The 21,761-nt window shown below is 40.4% G+C and overlaps 4 protein-coding genes across 10 annotated transcripts; 1 reads left to right on the top strand and 3 right to left on the bottom strand.

The window, feature by feature from the left end:
* Positions 1-1,032: 1,032 nt before the first annotated feature.
* Positions 1,033-4,392, bottom strand: armc10 (armadillo repeat containing 10). The gene is made up of 6 exons (XM_059334735.1): positions 3,832-4,392; positions 3,407-3,552; positions 3,114-3,248; positions 2,845-3,021; positions 2,621-2,692; positions 1,033-2,443 (listed from the first exon to the last, which is right to left on the bottom strand). Exons 1-6 carry the CDS (start codon positions 4,088-4,090, stop codon positions 2,192-2,194), a joined length of 1,041 nt encoding a protein of 346 aa, XP_059190718.1. The 5' UTR covers positions 4,091-4,392; the 3' UTR covers positions 1,033-2,191.
* A 637-nt stretch (positions 4,393-5,029) lies between these two features.
* On the top strand, positions 5,030-21,648 carry fbxl13 (F-box and leucine-rich repeat protein 13). Of its 5 annotated transcripts, none has more exons than XM_059335197.1 (21): positions 5,035-5,504; positions 5,735-5,763; positions 6,160-6,256; positions 6,364-6,431; positions 10,224-10,378; positions 10,669-10,778; positions 10,854-10,952; positions 12,199-12,294; positions 12,393-12,528; positions 16,333-16,385; positions 16,687-16,787; positions 17,350-17,479; positions 17,961-18,059; positions 18,260-18,383; positions 18,486-18,648; positions 18,737-18,856; positions 18,968-19,091; positions 19,162-19,242; positions 19,580-19,714; positions 19,805-19,968; positions 20,052-21,648. In XM_059335197.1, the coding sequence occupies exons 1-21, from the start codon at positions 5,415-5,417 to the stop codon at positions 20,242-20,244; spliced, it is 2,367 nt and encodes a 788-aa protein (XP_059191180.1). In that variant the 5' UTR covers positions 5,035-5,414; the 3' UTR covers positions 20,245-21,648. The 5 variants fall into 5 exon arrangements, 3 of the variants coding, with proteins under 3 accessions (XP_059191180.1, XP_059191179.1, XP_059191181.1); XM_059335196.1 differs by having other exon boundaries at positions 5,038-5,504; positions 5,657-5,763; positions 20,052-21,647; XR_009394546.1 differs by lacking the exon at positions 20,052-21,648 and having other exon boundaries at positions 5,031-5,504; positions 5,657-5,763; positions 19,575-19,714; positions 19,805-19,942.
* Positions 6,688-9,526, bottom strand: LOC131973247 (uncharacterized). Of its 3 annotated transcripts, none has more exons than XR_009394548.1 (4): positions 9,376-9,525; positions 9,245-9,303; positions 7,050-9,165; positions 6,688-6,875 (listed from the first exon to the last, which is right to left on the bottom strand). XR_009394548.1 is itself a non-coding variant. In XM_059335200.1 (4 exons), the coding sequence occupies exons 1-4, from the start codon at positions 9,408-9,410 to the stop codon at positions 6,804-6,806; spliced, it is 1,977 nt and encodes a 658-aa protein (XP_059191183.1). In that variant the 5' UTR covers positions 9,411-9,525; the 3' UTR covers positions 6,688-6,803. The 3 variants fall into 3 exon arrangements, 2 of the variants coding, with proteins under 2 accessions (XP_059191183.1, XP_059191182.1); XM_059335200.1 differs by having other exon boundaries at positions 7,355-9,165; XM_059335199.1 differs by having other exon boundaries at positions 6,688-9,165; positions 9,376-9,526.
* On the bottom strand, positions 11,760-17,700 carry LOC131973248 (leucine-rich repeat-containing protein 17-like). Its single transcript, XM_059335201.1, has 7 exons — positions 17,420-17,700; positions 15,802-15,964; positions 15,225-15,701; positions 14,588-14,784; positions 13,784-13,939; positions 13,162-13,303; positions 11,760-13,083 (listed from the first exon to the last, which is right to left on the bottom strand). The coding sequence occupies exons 2-7, from the start codon at positions 15,924-15,926 to the stop codon at positions 12,792-12,794; spliced, it is 1,389 nt and encodes a 462-aa protein (XP_059191184.1). The 5' UTR covers positions 15,927-15,964; positions 17,420-17,700; the 3' UTR covers positions 11,760-12,791.
* Positions 21,649-21,761: the final 113 nt, after the last annotated feature.

Genomic DNA, 21,761 nt, shown 5'->3' with positions numbered 1-21,761 from the left:
GTCCTGGACCACGGTGAAGCAGTTCCCCACATGGCACAGACAGAATCGTCCCTCAAAAAAAAAAGAGAATCAGAATAGTTCTAAAAGTTGAACGAAAACACTCTGACGGAGCTTCTTCTACGACCAACTTCGGCGTCTTCGAGGTAGGTACTCGTTTGTGGTTCACTGCTAACAGCAGCTTTCACCAATGTCCATAGAAAACTCTTAATTTTGTGCTAATTGGAAAACTGCGTATTTTATAGCAGCACGGAGTTTTTCTGCCTTCTCAGTTTTTCTCCTGTTTTTCTGTGTCACGCCCCCTCACACAAACCGAGAGCTGCAGGTGATGCATTCAGGGCGCGCTCCGGAAATTTGAATAATAAAAAGTAACCTGCTAGAATTTAAAGCATGGACAAGATTCCCTACACCATGCCGGCAGGAAGCCTCTGGATTCTTGCCATGTCAAGATGCTACTCTGTCTGCAAAGCCAAAAACAAGTCCGAGTTGCAGAGCCTAACATCTAACAAAAGCAGAGCTCATCGCAAAGTCAGTGAATGCTTTTAAACAGCAGAAATAAGGAAATGGATTCATAATTTGTCCTGTAGGGTATTTATTGAACCTTCAAACAAACATAACAAACATATTTCTCATTTTTATAGGCAAAATGCTGACTAGCTTCATTAAATAAATATGATAATCTAGGTCACAAGTAAATCAGCCTTCTGCTGTATCTATTCTGGTAAACCATATTGCCTGAGAGATAATTTGGGTTCAATAAAGTCAGTGTCCATCATAAAAAATGTGCAGCATTTCTTTACACTTGGACTGGCTCATGCCGTAAAAATCCTTGCATTAAAAATCATATTCTGAGATAATCATCCCATTTTTCATGCAATTTAGAGGTATGCACCCACATCCATCCTCCTCTCTGTAAATACTGTTAACAAGTGAGTAGATGGGTTGACAGCTCCAGTCCTCCAGCTGGACAACATGTGGATCTGTCACTTACAGCCTGTCTCATTACAGGAAGTGCATAACCTAACATTACAAAGCTTGTATTTAACATGCAATCCTCTGTTGTAAGTCAATAACATTGTGAGCATGATTTTGACAACAAAACATTTTCATTATTGCAGACTGCTTTGTCAAAGGTCACGTCTTCCTCTATTCTTTTTCAAGCTGCATATCTGCACGATATTTGTGGCAGCTACAACAATCACAGCAGTTCAGACATCCTTTTCCTGTGGAACTTCCTCCAGCTACTCTCTGGAGGATTTGCAGGTGTTTCTGAGGGATGCAACCACGCAGGTATGTATGTCAAGGATCAACCCTGAAGTTTTATCCACGCAGCTGTGGTTGGTGCACCCTTAAAGTCAAAGTTTACCCAGCGTGTATCCTTACCAGACCCAACTTACTCTTCTCATTACGATGAAAAACTGAATGTGAGGACAACCAGAATGTCGATTGACCTCCCTTTGGCTCTTCTGAAGTTATGATGCACTAATTCTTGAATTAAATACACAAATAAAATATCTCAAAGAGCACAATCTTTGAATCCAACATGTTGACAATTCACCAAGGACTGGAGCTGAAGTGCATCCATTCATTTGTGTCTCCAAGGCATGCTAAGGTGTGCAGTGAGAAATTTTTTCAGCTCTCCATCCAAGTGAGTCACAGAAGGGAAATAGACTGGGTCGTGCTGCACAGGTTATCCTGACACATTCTCTAGAAAATGTTTGGCAGTAGGTTTGGGTTCAGAAATTTCACCTGGAACATGTCTTCAGAGAAAGTAGGTGACATTCTCAGAAGGAAGGGCACTGTGGATCTTTGAAGGAAAATAGTCTCTGGCAACGAGAAGAAAACTCTTGGTGGCAGGAAGTAAACAGGGAGTGGTGGCCTGTTTTAACACTTTACTGAATGAATACTTTCTTCCTGCTTCTTGCTCGCATGTTGCTCATCAATTAATTGTAGTGTAAGAAAGTGGAAACCAGGGAAGAGTGGCTGGTGAGCTGGAAGAGATCATTTACTTATGTGTGGTAATAACATCGATCAAGGGAACGTTGTTGATACAGAGAGTGTGGGAGTGTAAGCCGAGTATCTGCCTGTGGCTACACAGATTTATAATTCAACTGAAAGGGTGATGGGTTGATAGCTTTGGAAAAATGTGTGCAAGCAAAAGCTGTGCATGAATCAAGAGTTCAAAGACGGAGGTCTATGTCAAGATGCGAGACACCTGGGACTGAATCTCCCCATCAGGGTGTGAAAGCAGTTGGACCAGTCTGCTGTGGAGCTGGGAAGACTCATCTAACATGACCCGGAAAAGGCAATCCTGCTTCCGCCTCAGTTCATCAGCCACCTGGGCAGAGGCCCTCCAGGCCTTTAAGTTCCCTGCGAATGTTAGCAGTCGCAGAAGCACCGCAGGGGCTGTCCGTGCGTCAAACAGCAGCACAACAGAAGCTGGTGCCTAGGAAAAAAAAGTAGGAAAGATCATTGTAAAAAAGAGGATGTATAATTAAATTTGGATCCCTGTTCCAAAAGCTTGACTACCAAAATGCTCTTATTGCTGCTGCTATTGATGCTGCTTTTCTATTAGTTTTGATGACATCTTAATGCAGAATTTTCACACTCCCTTTATTCTTACCTGAGCTTGAACAATGTCATCCATCATATCTGGATTGGATGACAAATTCACAAGAACCTTCAAAGCTTGAACCTGAAAGGCAAATATAATGAAAGTAAATATTTATATTGCACAGCTCTACTGGCCTTATCTCTTTTCCAATGAGAGTTACAACTTTTCAAAGTCTCAAAATGGTATAAGAATGTGAGGAAGATAAACCAGGTGCCACATAAAAAGATACCAACCTGTAATGCTTCGTTGCTCACAACAAGTAGAGAAAGTAAAAGTGTAATCGACTCCTTCAGCAAGTGTTGATATTTATCTGTGACTGAAAGGTTTGTCAGCAGCCTGAGAGCACCAAGCTGAAGGTCAGAATTCACTGGTGACATCTCAATCAGCTCCAGCACTTGTGGAACATAAACCTATGGGACATGGACGTGAATGTATAACCAAAAATATATCATATACAGCAACAGATTGCACAATGTTTGCAAAACAGTGAAAAGGGACATACCTTTATTTGTTCCTGGTTTTGGATGTTCATGCACAGATTATTTAAAGCATTCAGAGTCTGCACTCTAACCTCTGCCACAGGATCCGAAAGGAAACCAGCTATGATCTGAATCCCTCCAAAATCCCTTATTAGATTCTGGTCGATCAGTTAAAAAAAGAGATGCATATTGTATATATAGTACTTTTTGTGAAAAAACACAAGTGATACATAACATAATAATTAGTTAATTTACAATAAAGCAGCCCAAACTAACCTCACTTGGAGGTTTTTCAGAAAGTATACTTAAACCCTACCTGATTCACAGTAAAGGCAGCTGAATTTCCTAAAGTCAGTAGGATCCTACATCTGTCGGGTGGATTATTGCTGGTCTGTAGACATGTGAGCAGCATTTTTAAGTGCTGTGGATCCAAATTGCCAGGGGACTGGTGGATGATGTCCTCTATGGAGCAAAATAAGACATAGACAACATTTAATTATACTAAATAAGTGTTTACACTGGAGGAGAGTCAGTATCACTTAGTTGTAGTAATCATTTACAGTCAACTACTCCAGATAGGCTTTTATTAATGTATGATATACATTTATACAAAATGTGACTTTTAGTTGGGATTGACTAGGGGTGCTTTGTGTTGCACGTAAGAAATCAGAGAAGTCATTTACTTTGTTGAAACAATCACGTTCAGATACGTTAAAGCTTTATGAGCTCTATGGTTCTTACCTGATGCAACATCCACAGGTCGGGGACACACCACATCCAGTCCAGACACTCTGGCCAGCAGGCTGCCCGGCTTAAGGGTAACTTCACAGGGCTGACTGCTCCTGACACCAGCACTTTCAGTCGCAGCACTTTTCTTGTTTCTCTTGATGCTCCCCCCGCTGATTAGTTTGTATAACCCATAGGAAGCTCCAGCCCCGGCAACTATACCAAGCAAGGCTTTCATGTTGCCGAGCCTGGGAGTGATACTGCCATCGCCCATGCTGCTGCTGCGTCTTTAGCTAAGCTCTGTTAGCCAGCTAATGTTAAGCTACAAATGCTCTGAAACGCTGCGAGTCAAATCCGTTGACGCACCAGCTAACCACCCTGGCTCCGTAGTTAGCTAGCGCAGGCGACAACCCATCGACACCACCTCAAAACCCGCCCAGACTAGTGTTGACAGAGTCATTGTTCTGGAAACGGGAGAAGTTTGCTGCCGAGCTACAGTTGTCAACAATGTTTCTGATCCGCTGTTCCGGGCAGCTGATGTTGCCAGGTTGGGCTGACAAAAGGATAAGTAGTATAGCAGGGATGGGCAACTGAATTGCTGGAGGGGGCCACAATTTTTCATCGACACTACCACATGGCCACATATAGGACCGTGCACTTAACCAGATATGAAACTGCAATTTTGAATATGTTAACAGTGTGGTAACTTAACATATTTCATGCTGAAATGCATGTTTAACAGTATAAATAGGAATACAAAAGGTTTGAAGCAAATAAAAAATAACCACTTATTTTGAATTCTTTTTTTTTCAATGCAAGAACAGCAGACCAACATTAATTGCAAGAAGTAATTGTGTGCATTTTTACACTGCACTTTTAAGATTTCATGCTCAAATGCATGTAGTTGTACTGAGGGCCACTTCAAGTGAGGTGCGGGCTGTATGCGGACCCCGGGCCTCCAGTTGACAAGATAAAGCAACTATCAGGCAAATTACTTCAGAAGACAGCAATGGTAAAAAGAAAAATACATACGTGTCTTTAGATTTATAATAATGCATGACAAAGGTATTATGAATATTGTTACATTTAACCTTAAACATTTTTCACTCATATTTTCAACTATATCATATTGCGAGCTATGACTGAATAATAACAGACATTGGATTAAAGTTTGAATTTAATTTACGGAAAACTGTCCAATCTGGCAACATCACTCGGTGGGGCAGCTCAGAGTGGTCGACCAAATCTTTCGCTGCGTGATTATTAGCGATGATTTTATAGCTTTATATCAAGTATTAGCTTTCTGTATATTATATATATTATATTTTAATACAATTTTCAAATATTTTAACACATGCAGTTTGTTAACAGAAAATGAATTTGCGTCACATCGTTGATTTTGTACAATGTGTAACATTTAACTCTTGTTGCATCGCATAAGTTGGCCAACACCTAGCTACCATAACTTAAGTTTTACCTGATGCGTTACCTAGCAACACTGAGTTTCCAAATGGAGATGGAAGTAACAGGAAATCTGACAAACTCTAAAATGAACTGGCTGGTTCGTAAGGTTCCTCGATAACTATTCGACTTTGCAAATGTGTCGTAGACCAAATATGGCTGTAGCAAATGAAAAGCCGGTTCTGGAAGAGTGTGAATTGAAACACAGCCTGCCACAAATATACAAGGTCAGTTATCTTGTATAGAAATGTTAGCATATTTAGTACTACTTTTATACTCAGCTGACTACTATCATCTTTTAATGATATTCTCATTTTTTGTGTATGTGAAAAAGTAACATAGTATAATGACTTGTTTATTTCACCTTCTTTGACAACAGACCTTATTGACAGCTTCATGCATGTCATGTCCCAATGACCCGATACAGTTTCTGAAAAACGCTCTTATGGCCTTTCAGGGACACGATAATCTCCAGGATGTTGACTGGTAGGTAGACCTCTTTCTTGTGACTTTCCTCGAGACGGACACTTGGTGGCTCACTTGTTTAAGTTTTCTTTCATTACATTACATTACATGTCATTTAGCAGACGCTTTTGTCCAAAGCGACTTACAATAAGTGGTACAATAAGTACAATAAGTTTCACTTCTTCTCTAGTTACCTTGCTCACACCATTGCCCATTTGCTCACTGAAACACATCTTTAAATACATATTAGCAATAATAAATCACGCCATGTGGATGAACATAGATTTTCTTGACTATTATATTTAGTTACTTTCAAAAGCAACATACCTGAGGATCCATTACTCCATTAGTACTATTCATTTCTACTTTCAGTTAGGTAGCAAAATGATAAATATGTTGAGTTTGTTCTCTTTTGAGGCACAAGTTCTTTGCTGATGCAGAAGAGCACCCTGCAACAATCTCTCTGACACGTAGGAATGTGGACACTGTCTATTTGGACCCAGATGAACACATGGTACTTAAGTCATGCTGTATTCCAGATTTCAAACATAAATGATTCAGACTCAAATTAAATTGATTTGAGTGATTTTATACTAATTGCATTTCTGTAATCCTCTCTAGATGTCTTTTTGTCTGTTTGAGAAGGCCTACTGCTTTTACAGGAAAAAATTAACAAGGTCTTGCTTCAGGTAGGGCTACACTATTGCAGTCACGCTCAAACATGAGGGTTGATTAAGTGATCAAGGATTTCCTGATGGAAAATGAACAAATGGGCTATTAGACATAAGATTAATCACCATTCAGGTAGTTGTTTTTTATGTGCAGCTTACAAGCACTAAGTGATGTTTTAGCTAAACAAGTTAGTGTGACAATTTTTCTAAATCATCATCTTACATAGAGAATGTGAAATTGTGATGCATGAGTCAGCTATAAACTGTTCAAATATCAGCATTTACTTTTTATTTGTAACTGAAAATAAAGATAGTCAACCTAAAACAATGAAGTTGTTGATTAGCTTATCCCATGTGACACAATCAAAACAAGGAGCATGCTTTTACTAGTCAGAGCAGATGTGAGTAGAACTGTAGAGACCTCATCCTCATTTTCCTCCCAGGTGAAGATGGCAACAGATCCTAATGAAAAAAGAAATGAAAGGATTTCACACTTGAATCGATAGTTGTGTGAGCATTAAGTAGTCATGACAGCTTAAGCATGTTTACAAAAAGGACTTGCAATCAATGATCACTTACATTTAAGATAGCAAAGAAGGAAACAGGTCTTTCTAGATTTGATATTTGCATATTTACCTTCATGTTCATTTTGTCTCTATCAAAGTTTTTATTGTCCTTTACGATTCTTTAGATCTTTTTACATTGTGGGATACAGTGTTCTTCAATTAATTCAGCCGATACGGTGCATTAAAGCTTTTGCTCCTTACATAGCCTTTTCTGGACTGAACAGCATATACCTTCATAAACCTTTTTGTTTTTCTGCCATTCATCCATACATGACTTAAAGTAGAAGCAGAAACTTTGGATGCAGACAGTGGTTTAAGAGCCCTGTAGGCCATTTTGCCGGACTTTTTATTCACAAAGGCAGGATACTTCCATACCTTGTTTACTTGCATGGTGGTCTTTGGATGGCCAGCTATGGTTGCTATCATATAGTCACTGTTTAGAGAAATGCCTCGTCTGAGTGGGGCAGAAAATGAGCCTAGGGGGTTTCTGGCACCACGTTTGTCGGAGATTATATTCTTGATTCCAAAGTTCCTGGACATGATTTTATTGCCAGCTAATCTTGAAAAGAGTCTCTCTGATGCTGAGGTTGGAGCCAAGTTAGTTAAAGAGTTGACATTTTCATCAACATCCCTGAACTGAGATGACACCCCACTCTGGCTTGAAGCTAAACCACTAGAAAGGAGAATACGGCTATTGCCAGCCATGTGTTCTGGTCCTTGCGTGGCAGAGGCCTGATTGTGCTTGGAGATGTCTGATTTCTCTTCATCTTCATGGGCAGTTAGGGTGGAAGGATCATATCTGTTTGAACCATGAAGAGAGCTGGAAGGTTTCACAGTAAACATTAGGTGGAAACCGTCTGGCTGCTTTGTGTTGAAAGCTTGATTCTGAGCATCATGTGGGCGGCCTGTTTGAACTCCCACATGAGCACTACTGCTCTGTGGTGAAGGGTAATTAGAGCCTGAAGAACCAGAACCAGTAGATGCAGGCAGGTGGTAGAAATTAAAAGATGGGGGCTTTGGTGCAGACAGGACTTTGGCTGGAGTCAATCTGCCTAACTCCTCACTTTGGAAATCATTTCCAGGTTCAAAACCACCAGATTGCATTTTATCCCCTGTTAAAAAGTCTTTACTTTGAGATGTATATTTGGTTTGTTGGATATTCTTCTCAGAGGTTAGTGGTGTTTTACTTGAATAGTAATTGAAATCTTGAGAGGGAAGGACATTAACAGGGGACACAGTTACATGGCCATCGAAAGACAAGTCCTCTCCAAAGAATGAGCCAGAGGGTATTTCTTCAGGAAGCTTGTAGCTTATTGACTGATCTTCATTTCTCACATTTGTGAAAATATCAGGGCTTTTCCCAAAAAGGCCACCACTGTTAAAGCTTTCATCATTACTTGAAAAAGGCTCTGTGGGCGCTAAAATATGATGTGGGTAAGCAGAGTCCAGGCCCAGGTCTTGGTTGTCATAAACACTAGTAGAAATGAGTGCAGTGGAGTCGACAGGGTCAGGGACAGAGAGGCTTTCACTTGGCATTTGGTATTTGGCATCCTGTGCACTTTGTTCAAACGCTATATTCATAGGTCCGCTCCAGACTTCATTTAATCTGACAGCATCAGGGGCAGCACCTTCTTTTGCAGAAGTAGACCTATAGCTTGTGTCAGGCTCTCCCTCAATACTTTCAGGATATGAAGCCATCTCATTTTCTGTCTTTTCCCGTGCAATTTGAAAATGAGTACCTAAGTCAGTTCCTGGTATTAAAAAGGAGCTCTTCATTCTTTCGATAAATTGTTTGAAAGCTTTGATTGTTGGGAAACTGACACCCTCCACAGTGTTTTCTTGTGTGTGCTCCTTCAATAATAAGCCAAGGGGGTGTTGATTTTCAGAACCCTCATGCTCATATTCCTGCACAGAGAGAGCAGAGGGGACATTATGGTCCAAGTCTGGTTTGCTTTGCATAATGTCTTCACTGAAGCTAGTACCAGAGCCAGTAGCCTCGTTATTTTCAGGGTGAACAAAGCTTTGGGGTCTCATATCTTGCAAATCATCTCTTGGACTAGCAGAGTCTTGGTTTGTGTTTAAAGATGCTCCTGAGTGAAAGTGGTTTGATGTTTGTGGAACAAGCATGCCAGCATGGCTACTGAATTCTTCATCATTGAGAGAGTAGGCATGTGCAATATTGTAACCTATCAGGGAACAAAACAGACATTACATATAATATATTGGTATGGTTGCACATAATTATGAAATATACAAAAATCTTACCTTTTTGAGGAGGAAAGCAAATGCAGCCCCATAACAACAGAGTGCAAAGCCAAGAAACCCTGAAAAACAATAAACTTAGAACAACTAACACAGAACAAATTTAGCCACAAAAGTACTTGTATTTTATTTACCCAAATGGAAGAGCCATGATGGTGAGTTCACCCATAGCCTCCACATGTAGCAACAACAGACAGCAGACTATTGATTGAAACTACCAGCCAGGATAACAATCAATCATGCTCCGTCCTTTTTTTCTCCTGAAGGTTTGAGGGGAATGATAGGAAAAGTAGAAGGGAGGATACTCTGCTTACACTGATTGCAATTAGGTGACTGCAGACAGCTGGTGCTGTGTGAAAATCAACCTAATTGGACAAGCACAGGTGGAACATTTATTAAATGGGCTGCATGGTGAAGGCTCAAATTAAATCAATCCAGAAATGTATTTGGGAGATAATAGTTTTAAAACATCTGGTGCCTTCTTCTTCATATCTTTTGTGAATCCATGTGTCTTGAATAGATATGTGTTAATTGTACATGAGTGACACATTCAGATAACAATTCACACAAAAAGTTGGAGCCTCTGAAATTAATCCACAGATTATATAAGAATCATTCATAATACCAGGTGAGAGTGACAAAGATGAAACTCTAAGCAGAAATTTGACCCGTGTGGATGAAAGTCCTGCATGTTCTCTGGATCATTGTAAACAAGTCCCTGAGTTCATGAGGATATTCTATTTCACAGATTGCTTTTCACCTGTCTATTGTTGGCACAGACTTCTTTTGTCCAGTCAATCATTCTGTCCTGTCTGGATATCCAAACCAGCTTCAGTTTAGATCATCATTAGAAAAAAACAAATTTGAGATGCAATGATATTATTTCAATGTTACTGGCTCCTGTCCTGTGAGTTAACGCAGGTAGAAACCTGCGTTCCTTTCCACTGAATTAATGATGAACTGTGTTTGCTGTCGGGGACAGGAGGTGGAGGAGGTTCACTCTGCAGAGTAAGAGAGATACTATAGAGCTGGCTCTGAAGATGGACATGACAAAGAAGCATTATGAGAGGAAATGCCAGCAGGCTGCACTCACCAAATGGTTAAAGTGGGTAAAATTACACAAGGAGACACAGGCCGGTAGGTAGTTTACTTGAATATTTCTGAATGAAAAGTAACCATGAGGAGTTTTAACTGTTGTTGCGAGCTGTGACTCTCTTGTGTGTATATATAGCCAGAGAAAACATGCAGTGTGGTTAAGAAATGTGTCCAAACTGAAAGTCTTTCCTGACACTCATTTCTTCCCAGATGTATACACCCACACTAGTGACTCATTTTGTCCCCTGCACTTCTCATTCCAAATCTAAGCACTTGTACTGTTCAAAAGTGATGGACATTTGAAACAAGGTTGAAATTTCTTTTCAACTTAGTTGCCATAGAGAAACTTGAGAGACTTGTAAACGCTGGCCGTCTGAAGCGCATCATAGCTGCATGGCGTAATGTTGCAAAGGACTCAAAGAGAACAAAGGACTACTTTAAGGTAAACATTTATATGGGATTTTAGAAAGAAAAAAACTCTACTTTTCTTGATTATGTGTTTGTGTGAATCTTGCAGAGGTTGGAAAAAGGGTTCATAGAAATCGGCGACAAAGTCCACCAGATAGGAGAAGGATGTGACGGACTCTCGGTGCTCCCCAGCAGCCTCTCACTTAAGGTTCTTCCTCTGAAACCACAGCATTCTTGTGTCACTCAGCGCCACACAGAGAGATGATAGCCCGGGTTTAAAGCTCAAGCGGCTTCATGTCTCTGTTCTCCAAGCACTCAGTAATGAGATCATATCTGTTACATAAGACTTAAAGAGGGCTCTGTAAACAGGCCTCAGGTCTCTTTGGGGCCAGTTGATTAATGACAGTTGAAGCTCATTATGTTCTAGTATACACACATTACCCATTACTGCAGAAAGAGTTCTGATTATGGGACAACTTGCTCATATATTGCTGATGTAAATTTTGCCGATCAGTAAGGGTGTTTTTTTAAGTATTATATAATTATAGAAGTACTTTCATACCAGTGGCCCTGTAGATTATAAATATGTGTAAACTCCAGTAAACATCTTTCCTTTTTGACTCTGCTTGCACTTACCAGTCGTAACCCCTGTTTGTTTTGGATTGAAATTCACTGGCAAAGAGACTAGAATTTTTGCTTTGTTTGCTCTGGTGTTTCTGTCCAACACTTGTTCTGATAAATAGTGCTCCAGCATGACTATGTTTGGAGAAAGAACGAGGCTTCTTGTACACTTACATCACACTGCCATTCAAAGTGGCAAAGGTGGCAGTGAACCCTGCCTGTTGCCCTGTCACAATAACCACATTTTGTTGGACAATATATTGTTTCAGAAATAACTGCAATTAACAAAACTGTTGTCATTTTAAGATAATTTAATGCCCTGAATATAATGACAATATGTTATCATAACATTGCAGCCTTTTTAAAGAGCAATGAACTTTTAGTAATGTGACACAGAGAGCATAAGAGAGAACAGAAGCAACGTGACCAGAAATTTTTATAAAACATCTCAGCAAGGTTTTTTTCCCTTTAATTTGTGCTTCTTCTTCTTTCTGTTTATTAGGCACTTTGCAAAAATGTTTAGCTTCACACAAGTCTTATGATGATAGGGAAAATTTCACAAACATTTGCAAACTGACAGCTGATTGTATGAGAAAATAAACCTAAAGTATTTATCATGTGATCAAAATGGAAATGACTTAATTGCTTTAATCTGTTTTGGCATCGAAGGGTGTGCTTTAATCTTTTTACTTTGAAAAGAACAGTGTGGAGCAGAGCAATGTGGGAAAACCTTTAAGTATTCAGATAGAAGTGAAATAAGTAGAAAGGAATTTTATACATGTCCACCTTTCCAAATGATCAACTATGACATATGGTTGTTCTTTTTTCTGCAGATCTTTCAGTATTTAGAGTTGCAAGATTGGCTGAATTGTGCTGAGGTGTGTTGCACATGGAAAGCTATCATCCAGTCAGGCACATTGTGGAGTCAGGTACTGGGAGATTGCTCTTTGTATTTAATCCACAGTGGTGTTTAAAGTTGTACTTGAAATAGGAGGATAAATGTTTCCTAATTGTGTGTCCCTTTTAGATCAACTTCTCTGTGGAGAAAGACTGGATAACAGAGAGCACAATGAAGCAGATTCTGCAGAACTACCGCCCATTTGTGATTCATCTCAACCTGCGTGGCTGCACATCTCTTAAATGGCCCAGCATGAAATGTATCAGTGAGTATGGCACTTGAATTAAGTTTTTTTCTCGTATTTAATGAGCACCCATGTTTCACTGACCCATACATATCATGTTCTATAGAAGCAGTTGCTGCTGCCAATAAGTTGGTAGCTCTTGTATTTTGATTAAAAGAAAACAAACATAAAAGCAACACTGCCAATATAGTTTCTTCATCTGATACAGACGTTTTTATAATATTGAAAGAAAAGGGAAAAAATAGCTTTTTTATAGTCAAATGTTAGGTCAATTTTCTCTTGAATCATGAAAGCCTGAAAATCTGGTATTTCTGCGGTGCTCTCAAATGGCTTGGCTCCAGATCCTCCTCCAGTTCCTCCAGCTCTCCCCGCACTTCCATTGGTGTGTTCCACAGTTCAGGGTCCGTTTGGTCTTGACCTGTTCTGCTGTGCTGTCTTTCCTTTGGACACTCTCGGTTGTAGGAAAGTACATACTGCGCTACACTCTCCCCAGTGTATTCAGGAGGGGAACGACACACCAGGCCAGAGTGCCTCACCACCGGGTGCAGACGTAGCCAGTACACCATGTAGTGGATGCTGAAAAAAATGCAATTCGTTTTTTAATAATTATTTGCATTTGTCTGATGAAAATGGCGTTTGAGCCAAATAACCTACCTATAGTCACACACCCAGGGGTTCCCTTCCAGTTTTAGCTGTGACAGGAAGTACAGGTCTTCAAGAACCCCGTACTGGACAGAATACAGATTGTTGTGGGACAGGTCCAACTCACGAAGGTGCAGCAGCCCAGACAGGGAAGCTGGGAGAGAGAAAAGAAAAACATGCATGAGTATATCTATCCATTTACTTCTTGTTTCTCTTAGTAAAGTTATATTTAGGATGATCTAATGCTGTTTATTGTTTACCAAGAAAAGTAAAAGCCAGGGGTGCAATCAAACTCTGAGCAGAAGGTGTGGGCTGCTGTTCAGTTTGTGTCTAAATCACTTAAGCAGAGTGGTCACTTTATGTCTGTAACCCTCTCAGCTTTCCCCACTATAAATAAAGCCAATTCTGTATACACAAAGATGGCAGAAAGCCCGCTGTCTCTAAAAAGGAAAAATATGGGAAACAGAAGTCAGCAGCAGTTGAATAACGTGTTCTCCACCTTTTGGCCTTCCATATGTTATTCATCAGCCCCAGGAAAAGGTTTTCATCCTGGATATTACAGGAAATACTAAGCACATACTGTAATATTTACTGAGTATGATTCATAGGTATGTAGTAATAATAGCACACATACCTGTGTCAATGTGCTCCATGTTGTTATTACTGATGTTTAGGGTTTTGAGGCTCCTCGCTCCCTGAAAATCTTTGGCTTTGAGACGATGAATTGAATTACGGGACAGATCGATATGAACAACATCATCTGGAATACCTGTAGGCACCTCAGTTAGACCTAAACATAAAGGGGAAGAGTTACTTAAAGGGTAACTTAAATACATCTCATTATTTTACATCTGCTGTATTACTGTATTAAGACTGTACTAAGAAATCATCTTGATTTTCCTCGCAGTACTGCAAGACAAAAATTGACGCAGAGGCATATTTATGACTCTATCCATAATCTGAATTTGATCCTAAAATCCGGGCCTCCTGCCAGTAAGAGGCAGACAGTAGTAACACATTATTTGATTAACTCAATGTTGCATGTTTTTCTATGGAATTTTGATGATCCAAACTTTGTTTAGCTGATGCTTTACAAATTGTTCATAAAGTGATACATTGCTATAAAATATATTCAGTCCCAGGTTTAGGAAGCAAGCAACATTACAATGAATAGAAAACACCTGCCAAACCAGATGTTTCTCTTTGCCAGGCCTGTGTCTAGTCTTGAAAATCTTTTGAGAAATGAAAGCTATTCCATGCAACAGTAATATTTAATCATGAACATACGAGCTCTATGGCATGAAGCTTCAGAGGTATTTTTTCTAACCTCTCCGTTACATAAGAAACATGTGCGCTGAATTTCCAAAGGACACAGTAAGGCTCAGTGTAGAGTACAATTAATCAAAATCATTTAGAACAAAGCTGATTGAAAACTTGCCCCGGTTACTGCAGTCCATTCGTATTTGGGGGAAAAGGTAGGTATGGCAAGCTGTGGTGGCATCTGGTTTTGTGCGAATTGGAATAGGATCTGTTTGGTCGCCCTGTGGATCATCAGCTGGGTCTGTCTCCTTACAGAGTAACTCGGGGTCAATCAGCTTCAACTTCATGTTTTTTAGTCTGGTGGGCTCTGCACACCTAGAAGAGGAAACACTGTTAAAGGGATGGTACTGATTTTAAGAAGCGGAGTTGTATGAAGTATTGTTTTTTCTTGCACAATCTGAAATCTGAAATAATCCTTTAAAACGCCAAAGTCACACAATAACACAGACTGCCTAACCAATCGGGGCATCTGTAGACCAGCAACTCCTGTGTTCTGCAAGGCAAAATTACTGTTTTATCAAGGGAGTCTGGTGCTTAAATAGTTTTTTTTTCTTTTTAGGTGGCTAAAATACATTCTTCTATTGACTAGCCTCTTTGCTGGCACTTCTGCCTGCTTCACCAAACTTGGGGCATGCAGACCACCATCTCCTGTAGATAATAGACTGACTATAGATAAGTACCTCAAACAGCCCCACAAAAAATCTGAACTATATTAAGTAACAATGAAATCTGTTTTTGTGGAATCACAAAATCACCTGGCATGACTTCCTAGATTCCGGTTGCTTGGGACCTGAAGGGTGCGTATGAGACTGTCCATCGGGCAGAGACAAATCCAGGGATTATCATATAGGCGCAGGTAGCGAAGGTTTGGCATGGGGATGAGGGCCTCCTCGCTAAGTGTTCCCAGTCGGTTGTGCTGCAGCAGTAGAGTTGTAAGGCGTGTCAGGCCCTCAAAGGCCCCTTCCTCCACTAGAGAGATCTGATTTTGCTGCAAGTCCAGACTAGTTAAACTTTCAAATCCTTGGAAGGCCCCATCACGAAGGACTTTGATTCGGTTGCGTGCTAGAAGGAGGTGCTTTGGTTGATTAGACCAGGTCTGTGAGGTTGGAATGGAGGTGAGGCGCCGCTCCTGACAGTCTACAAAGACGTCTCCAGATTCTCTCAACTCCGTGCAGTCAGGTGCCACAAGCCTGGAGGGGCCCGCTCTGCTGTGACGCCCAGCACCTCTTACCCTGACAAAATTAATTTATCACTTGTTACAGCCTACACACATGGTCATTAGAGTAGGTGGAAAATTACTTAAATTAATTAGACCCAAGGGTAAACCCATACCTTTCCCGTGCAAGCTTGTGTCTGACTCCTTTGAGGCCTCTGCCTTTCCCCGGCCTTTTCATTTCGGCTGACGGGAGCAGGAGGAGAAGCAGTGATGCTAAGAGGAGAGAGGAAGTGACACGCATCCTGTGCACTGCAGAGATTGTCTATTCAGTTAGAAGAGCTGAGGAAAAGAATGATTTTTGGATGAATGTCTTACAAAAACAGGCTTGGAAACAGAAGCAATAGGTCAACAGTGAACAGTGTTATTGTTGATGGAGCACAGCTGCTGCTTGCCCTGAGGAAGAAGTAAGAGGTAGCACATTATGTAAGAGTTAGGCGCTATCCAGGAATGTATATACAGCTTTGAAAGAAGGCAGAACACTATGACACTCCGTGTTGTTCATTACATAGTGTCCTGTAATACTTTATTAGATTAGATGTTACAAAAATTAGAGCTTCATTAGAGTATTTCTTTAAAAAAAAGGACAACATAGTTTGACCAGCCTTTTCTCTGGTCTTTACTCGTTTTCTCTCCATTGTGTTTTTTAGGCGAATGCAAAAATCTCCAGGACCTCAATTTGTCAGAGTGTCTCAGTGTGACAGTAAGTAAACCATTGTTAATACTTATGACAATGTATAGATTGCCAAAACCTTAATCCACAAAAAAAAGCATTATCTTCATATCACATTACTTTACTGTTAACTCTATTTTGTTTGGTTGTTTTACCACTTTAACTTGTTTAATCATTGTCTTTTTTTACATACAATTGATTTATTAATGGAAAAACTTCCATGAAATAATGAGTTCGTATTTCAGAATAATGATAAACTTTCTCAAGGTACTAACTCATTACTTTTTTTGAGAGAACTTAAGGTGACATTAAAATCTCTGCCATTTAACAGGATATGATGGTTCAGAAAATTGTCGAGGGCTGTACCTGTCTGCTCTACCTGAACCTTTCTTGCACACTGATAACAAACAAAACTCTAAGAGAGCTGTCCAGGTAAACCTCCCATTATGGTAAAACTGCCATGTCATTAGATTTGTGCTCTAAACTGTGGTGCAGCTCACTCACATCCTCAAACCAGACAAACAAATCCCGGTATGATACTCCTTTCTGGCCTGCTGCCCCTCAGTTCCCAGAATGATCTCCTCCTCTGTTTGTCCAATGTGCTTCTGGTTTGTATTTCATGTCTCGGAGCAGCTTGGTCGATGCCAACTTAATGATTTAGAAAAACAGATGTGGCAATCATAACATAACGTCTAGACTGATTGATTGCATTAATGATAGATTTGCTAGAGTGTTCAGTTATGAGCTCTGTTATGTCATGTGTAGTAGTTTTATTATGATTTTTTTGGAAATATTTCACTCTTTACCATACAATAATTTCAGGACATCTTCTTTTAATTCAGAATTTGATGTTGCTTATTTTGATGGTGATGCCTTCCTTGCAGAGCATGTATTCAAAGTTAGACTTTTGTCCCTAGTGAGTCAAAGTGGTTAAACACAAACACGTTGTCATCTGTTTTGGATAAAAACTAATCAGACTATTGGTTTCAAACAGAAACTGCCTCAACCTTCAATACCTGAGTCTGGCCTACTGCTACAAATTTTCAGATAAAGGGTTTATCTACCTGACCACAGGGAAGGGTTGCCACAATCTCATCCACCTCAACCTGTCCGGCTGCACTCAGGTCAGTTGATATTCTCCTCTCAGTTTGGTATAACGCCACTCCACTCAGCTTCAGTTGTAGACAGGACACCACTTTTTGCCTTTTGAATGTTCAGAATTCAGTCCACCTTGGATAAATCCAGCCTCTCTGTTTCCACGTGTCTCTGCTTGTTTCTGGCTTTTACTCTGGTGACTGTTTGCACTCAGAGCTCAGAGCGAATGAACAAAGATCTGAAGGAGAGGGAGGGTAGACAGCAGCTGGCTCCAAGAAGAGGGTTGGGTTTATACTGTCAACTCTGGCCCACCTACTCACCATGTGCACTCTCAATAACATAACACACATGCAACATAAAACACACTTTTCCCTCTGGGAATATGCGTTAGTTTGCCTCCAGATGTTTTACTTTATAGGACCCTGAAAATGTGAGCAACAAGTAAAACTGCGTCCAGGAGAATGATTCAGATCCCAACATACACACATATTTTCCTCTCTCTCCTCCCAGATGACTGTAAATGGGTTCAGATACATTTCGGCTGGATGCCCTTTACTCAAGGAGATTGTAATCAATGACATGCCCACGCTGTCGGATAGCTGTGTTCTGGTAAGTTCATTCATTTCGAACACATAGCAGGTTTCATACAGGGTCAGCATCCCTGCTCAGGAATGTTCAACAAAGACACAGAAAATAAGGAATAAATTAGAAAAGAATTTGCTTTGTCAACTTGTACATTTTTTTTTTGTCCACACGCCCTTAACCCCTAGCAGCAGAGAGAAGTTCTGAGTCACACTCTTTTCTAACAGGCACTAATTGCCAGATGTCGCTGTCTATCTGCCATTTCTCTGCTGGATGCTCCTCATCTTTCCGATGTTTCCTTAAAAGCCATCGCTGAAGTTGCGGCCAAACTAAAGACTTTTCAGACAGAGGGTGAGACCATAATGTATTCTGCAACATTAATTTTCACATAGACATGAAAAGATCATTGTGTACCAGTTATTTTGTCTGCTCTACACATCATGAGCACTTCAGGCAACAACCAACTAACAGATATCAGCTGGGAAGCCCTGTGCAGCAGCTCACAAGACCTCCGCAGACTCCACGCTGTAGAATGCTGCAGAATGACTGACGCCAGCCTCAAATCTGTGGCCAGCCTCCAGAACCTGCACAACTTGGACATCTCGCTTTGTGATAAGTGTGTGTTTGTGTTTGCTGCTGCTGTAGTTTTGGATTCTGTGCTTTGTTATGGCATTGTATAATGTTCTGGGTTTACTGTATTTCAGGGTGAGTGATACCGGGATCCAGTACCTGACTGAAGGCTCCTCATGCACTAAACTCAGAGAACTGAATGTCAGTTACTGCAGTCACATCACTGACACATCTGTTATGAGGATTGCACAAAGGTATACAGAATGACCCCCCCCCCCCCCCCCCCCCCCCCCTCCCCACAGACACACACATTTATCTCATTATGGTTTGTTAAATGGTCTCATGCAGCAAGTTTCATTCATCAGGTTGTGTAAGCTTTATCATCTCAACTTGAGTTTCTGTGTGGGTCTGACTGACATGAGTCTGGAGTGGCTCAGTGGCAGCTCTATCTGCTCTCTTGACATCAGCGGTTGCAACATCCAGGATCAGGTATTGTTTCTCACCCTCCCAAATTCCTGAAAAATTGTGAATAGTCTAACTTTTGCATTTGTTTTTTTAGGGGCTGGCAGCTCTTGAGCGGATTCACTTAAAGAAGTTGTTTCTCGCCCAGTGTGTCTACGTCACAGATATTGGCATCGAGGTACAAATCTAGATCAGATTGCAACACATGGCCAGATGTGGCATTTTTATAGAGCAGTTTACAATTTTTTTGTTGGTCCAAGTTAAACTTCCTTTTCCACTGTTTGCTCATGTCAGCAGCTGCCGGGAAATAAACTTGTCCCCCAAACTGTTTCTGAGAAAAGTCAATCATTTTCACAGTTGTTGTTGTTTGACTTGCTGACTGCTAACAGATGTGAACAGAGGACGGCATGTACGTCTTCTTGTAGACATGGCTCCTCTACTAATACATTTTATCATTAGTTCACATTTATTCCCAACCTGTTTTTCTCGTGTCTGTTTTTCTCTCATGAGGGCAGAAGCTGTGCAAAAACATGAGAGATTTGGAACACGTGGATGTGTCTCACTGTGTAGCTCTGTCAGACCCGGCCATCAGATCTATTTCCTTTTACTGCAGAGGTCTAGTCACACTGCGGATGTCAGGGTGTCTGAAGGTATACATGCATGAATACACTCCCCCCTTCAAAACCTTCAGTTGTTCCTTTAATGCCAATCTTTTTCTATTTTCTTCTGTCCTGCCTTAGATGACAGATATGGCAGTGCAGTATCTGACAAGTGGTGCTCAGTACCTGCGAGAACTTGATGTAAGTGGCTGTGTTCTTCTCACGGATCGCAGTCTACGACTCTTAGAGAGGATCTGTCCTCCACTCTGCTCCATCACGATGGCCTGCTGCAGTAGCATCTCCAAGTAAGACGCGTTTAGAAAGAATGCTGCTAAGTTAGAGTGTTACACGGCAGCTTTTTATGACCAGAGAGTGTTTGTTCCTGTAGAGTGGCCGCCTCAAAGCTTCAGCCACGTGTGGAGCACTGGGAGCACAGCAATGATAACTTTCCCTACTGGTTTGGATACAACATGGGCCACATTGTGCATCCAATCACGAGACCCATCAAGACCGATGAGACCTGGGAAGTGCTGGAACAACACTCCGTGATGACAAGAGCAGCAAGTACAGAGAGGATATAAACAGATCTCAATAAGTAATGATGTTGTAAAAATAGGGCCCTAAGTAATCACAGCATCCATCATTTTGGGACATGATTTCAAAATATATTAAGAGCATCCTCAACAAACCATTTTGCATGATACACTTGAGATAATCTACACAAAATAAATTGAATGTTTAAAAATCCCAAATCACTGGTAAATGCTGGGGTAAGCTGTTTTTTTGGTTACTTGGCAAAAGTTCCATAACTTGATGTGTCAAGATCAGCAAAGCATTTTTAGAGATGCAGAGAAAATGTTGCTAATAGTTTAGCCTTCTGCTAACCGTAGCAAAAGGATCACAGCAGCTGGCAAATTCAAGTTCATGTTTCTGTAGCTAGCTAGAGCCCCAACTCACAAGTGTGTCTTCCGAAAAGGATTTACAGGCTCACCAAGTTTGCAAAGAAAACAGTCATTTTCATAGAACTGCAGCTATATAACGGCATCTGTAAAAAAAAAATTAAAAAAATGTAAGTATGCATATGCCCGTTGTCTGGTGGGAGGGGGACGTTTGCCTTTTCCAGAAAACCAGCTACCCTAGCTTTATAAAATTAGATTGAGACTCACCTGTCTGAATAACGTAGTAGCACTGTTACAATGCCTCACTGACACATAATATTTCATCAGCTCCTGACAGTGGAATCTCATCTGCTTTTCTGTTTTGAGTTTAATACAGTAGTTTCCATTTTGCTTCTACATAAATTGTTTGACATTGCATTTGACCCTGCTAGGCTCCAGTGGGTTAATAACTAAACCTTTGTGATTTCAATGTTGGACTTCTATGTAACAGTTTTTCATTTTCTTTATTTCAGTTTATAGTGAGCTGTATGTTGCAGTTTTGGTCATGAGATGGTTCTCAGGTAGAGAAACTGCCTCAGCCTTAAAATCTTAGTCCAGGTTGAGGACAAACTTGATTTAAAGATTATATTACATTTAAATTAAATGTATACACGATATAGCCAAGCTATTTCCACAAGCACTAGATAGTATCTACCACTAATTATTTATTGAAGTTGACACAAATCCCCTCGTGGATGCAAAATTGTCCGGGCTTCATGACCATCATTGGTATCTATTCATGTAACAAATTTTATACTTTTATATCTATGGCAGTACAAGGCACTTTAAATTTGAACTCTCAGGTGTCGCTCAAAATACAAGATTTCAGAGGTTGTTAAAATTGATGTTATGTGTTTAATTTCTACTTGTTGTGATAAGCATTAGCTTGTCAATACTGTGTCTATACTCTTAGCGTTTGTCTTTTCCCTTTTCGGGATATTTATATTTATGCTCCTCAAATTAAAAAGCTGTTCCTTTTTACTACAGTCTTGCTGTATCCTTCATTTATACAACACTTTCTTATGGCATTTCAGTTGGTTTTATATTTAAATGTATTATTTGTTTAATGCTGGACCTATTTTGTTGATACTAAAAGCAAACCCGGGGAGACACTTTATGCTCGAGTTACATGAAGCTCATTAGGGGAAAGAAGCTCAGAT

Source organism: Centropristis striata, chromosome 6, assembly GCF_030273125.1.
Source record: "Centropristis striata isolate RG_2023a ecotype Rhode Island chromosome 6, C.striata_1.0, whole genome shotgun sequence".
In the NCBI taxonomy this organism is placed as follows: Eukaryota; Metazoa; Chordata; class Actinopteri; order Perciformes; family Serranidae; genus Centropristis; species Centropristis striata.
Note: the sequence above shows the minus strand (reverse complement) of the source record. Positions and strands in the feature narration are given on the sequence as shown.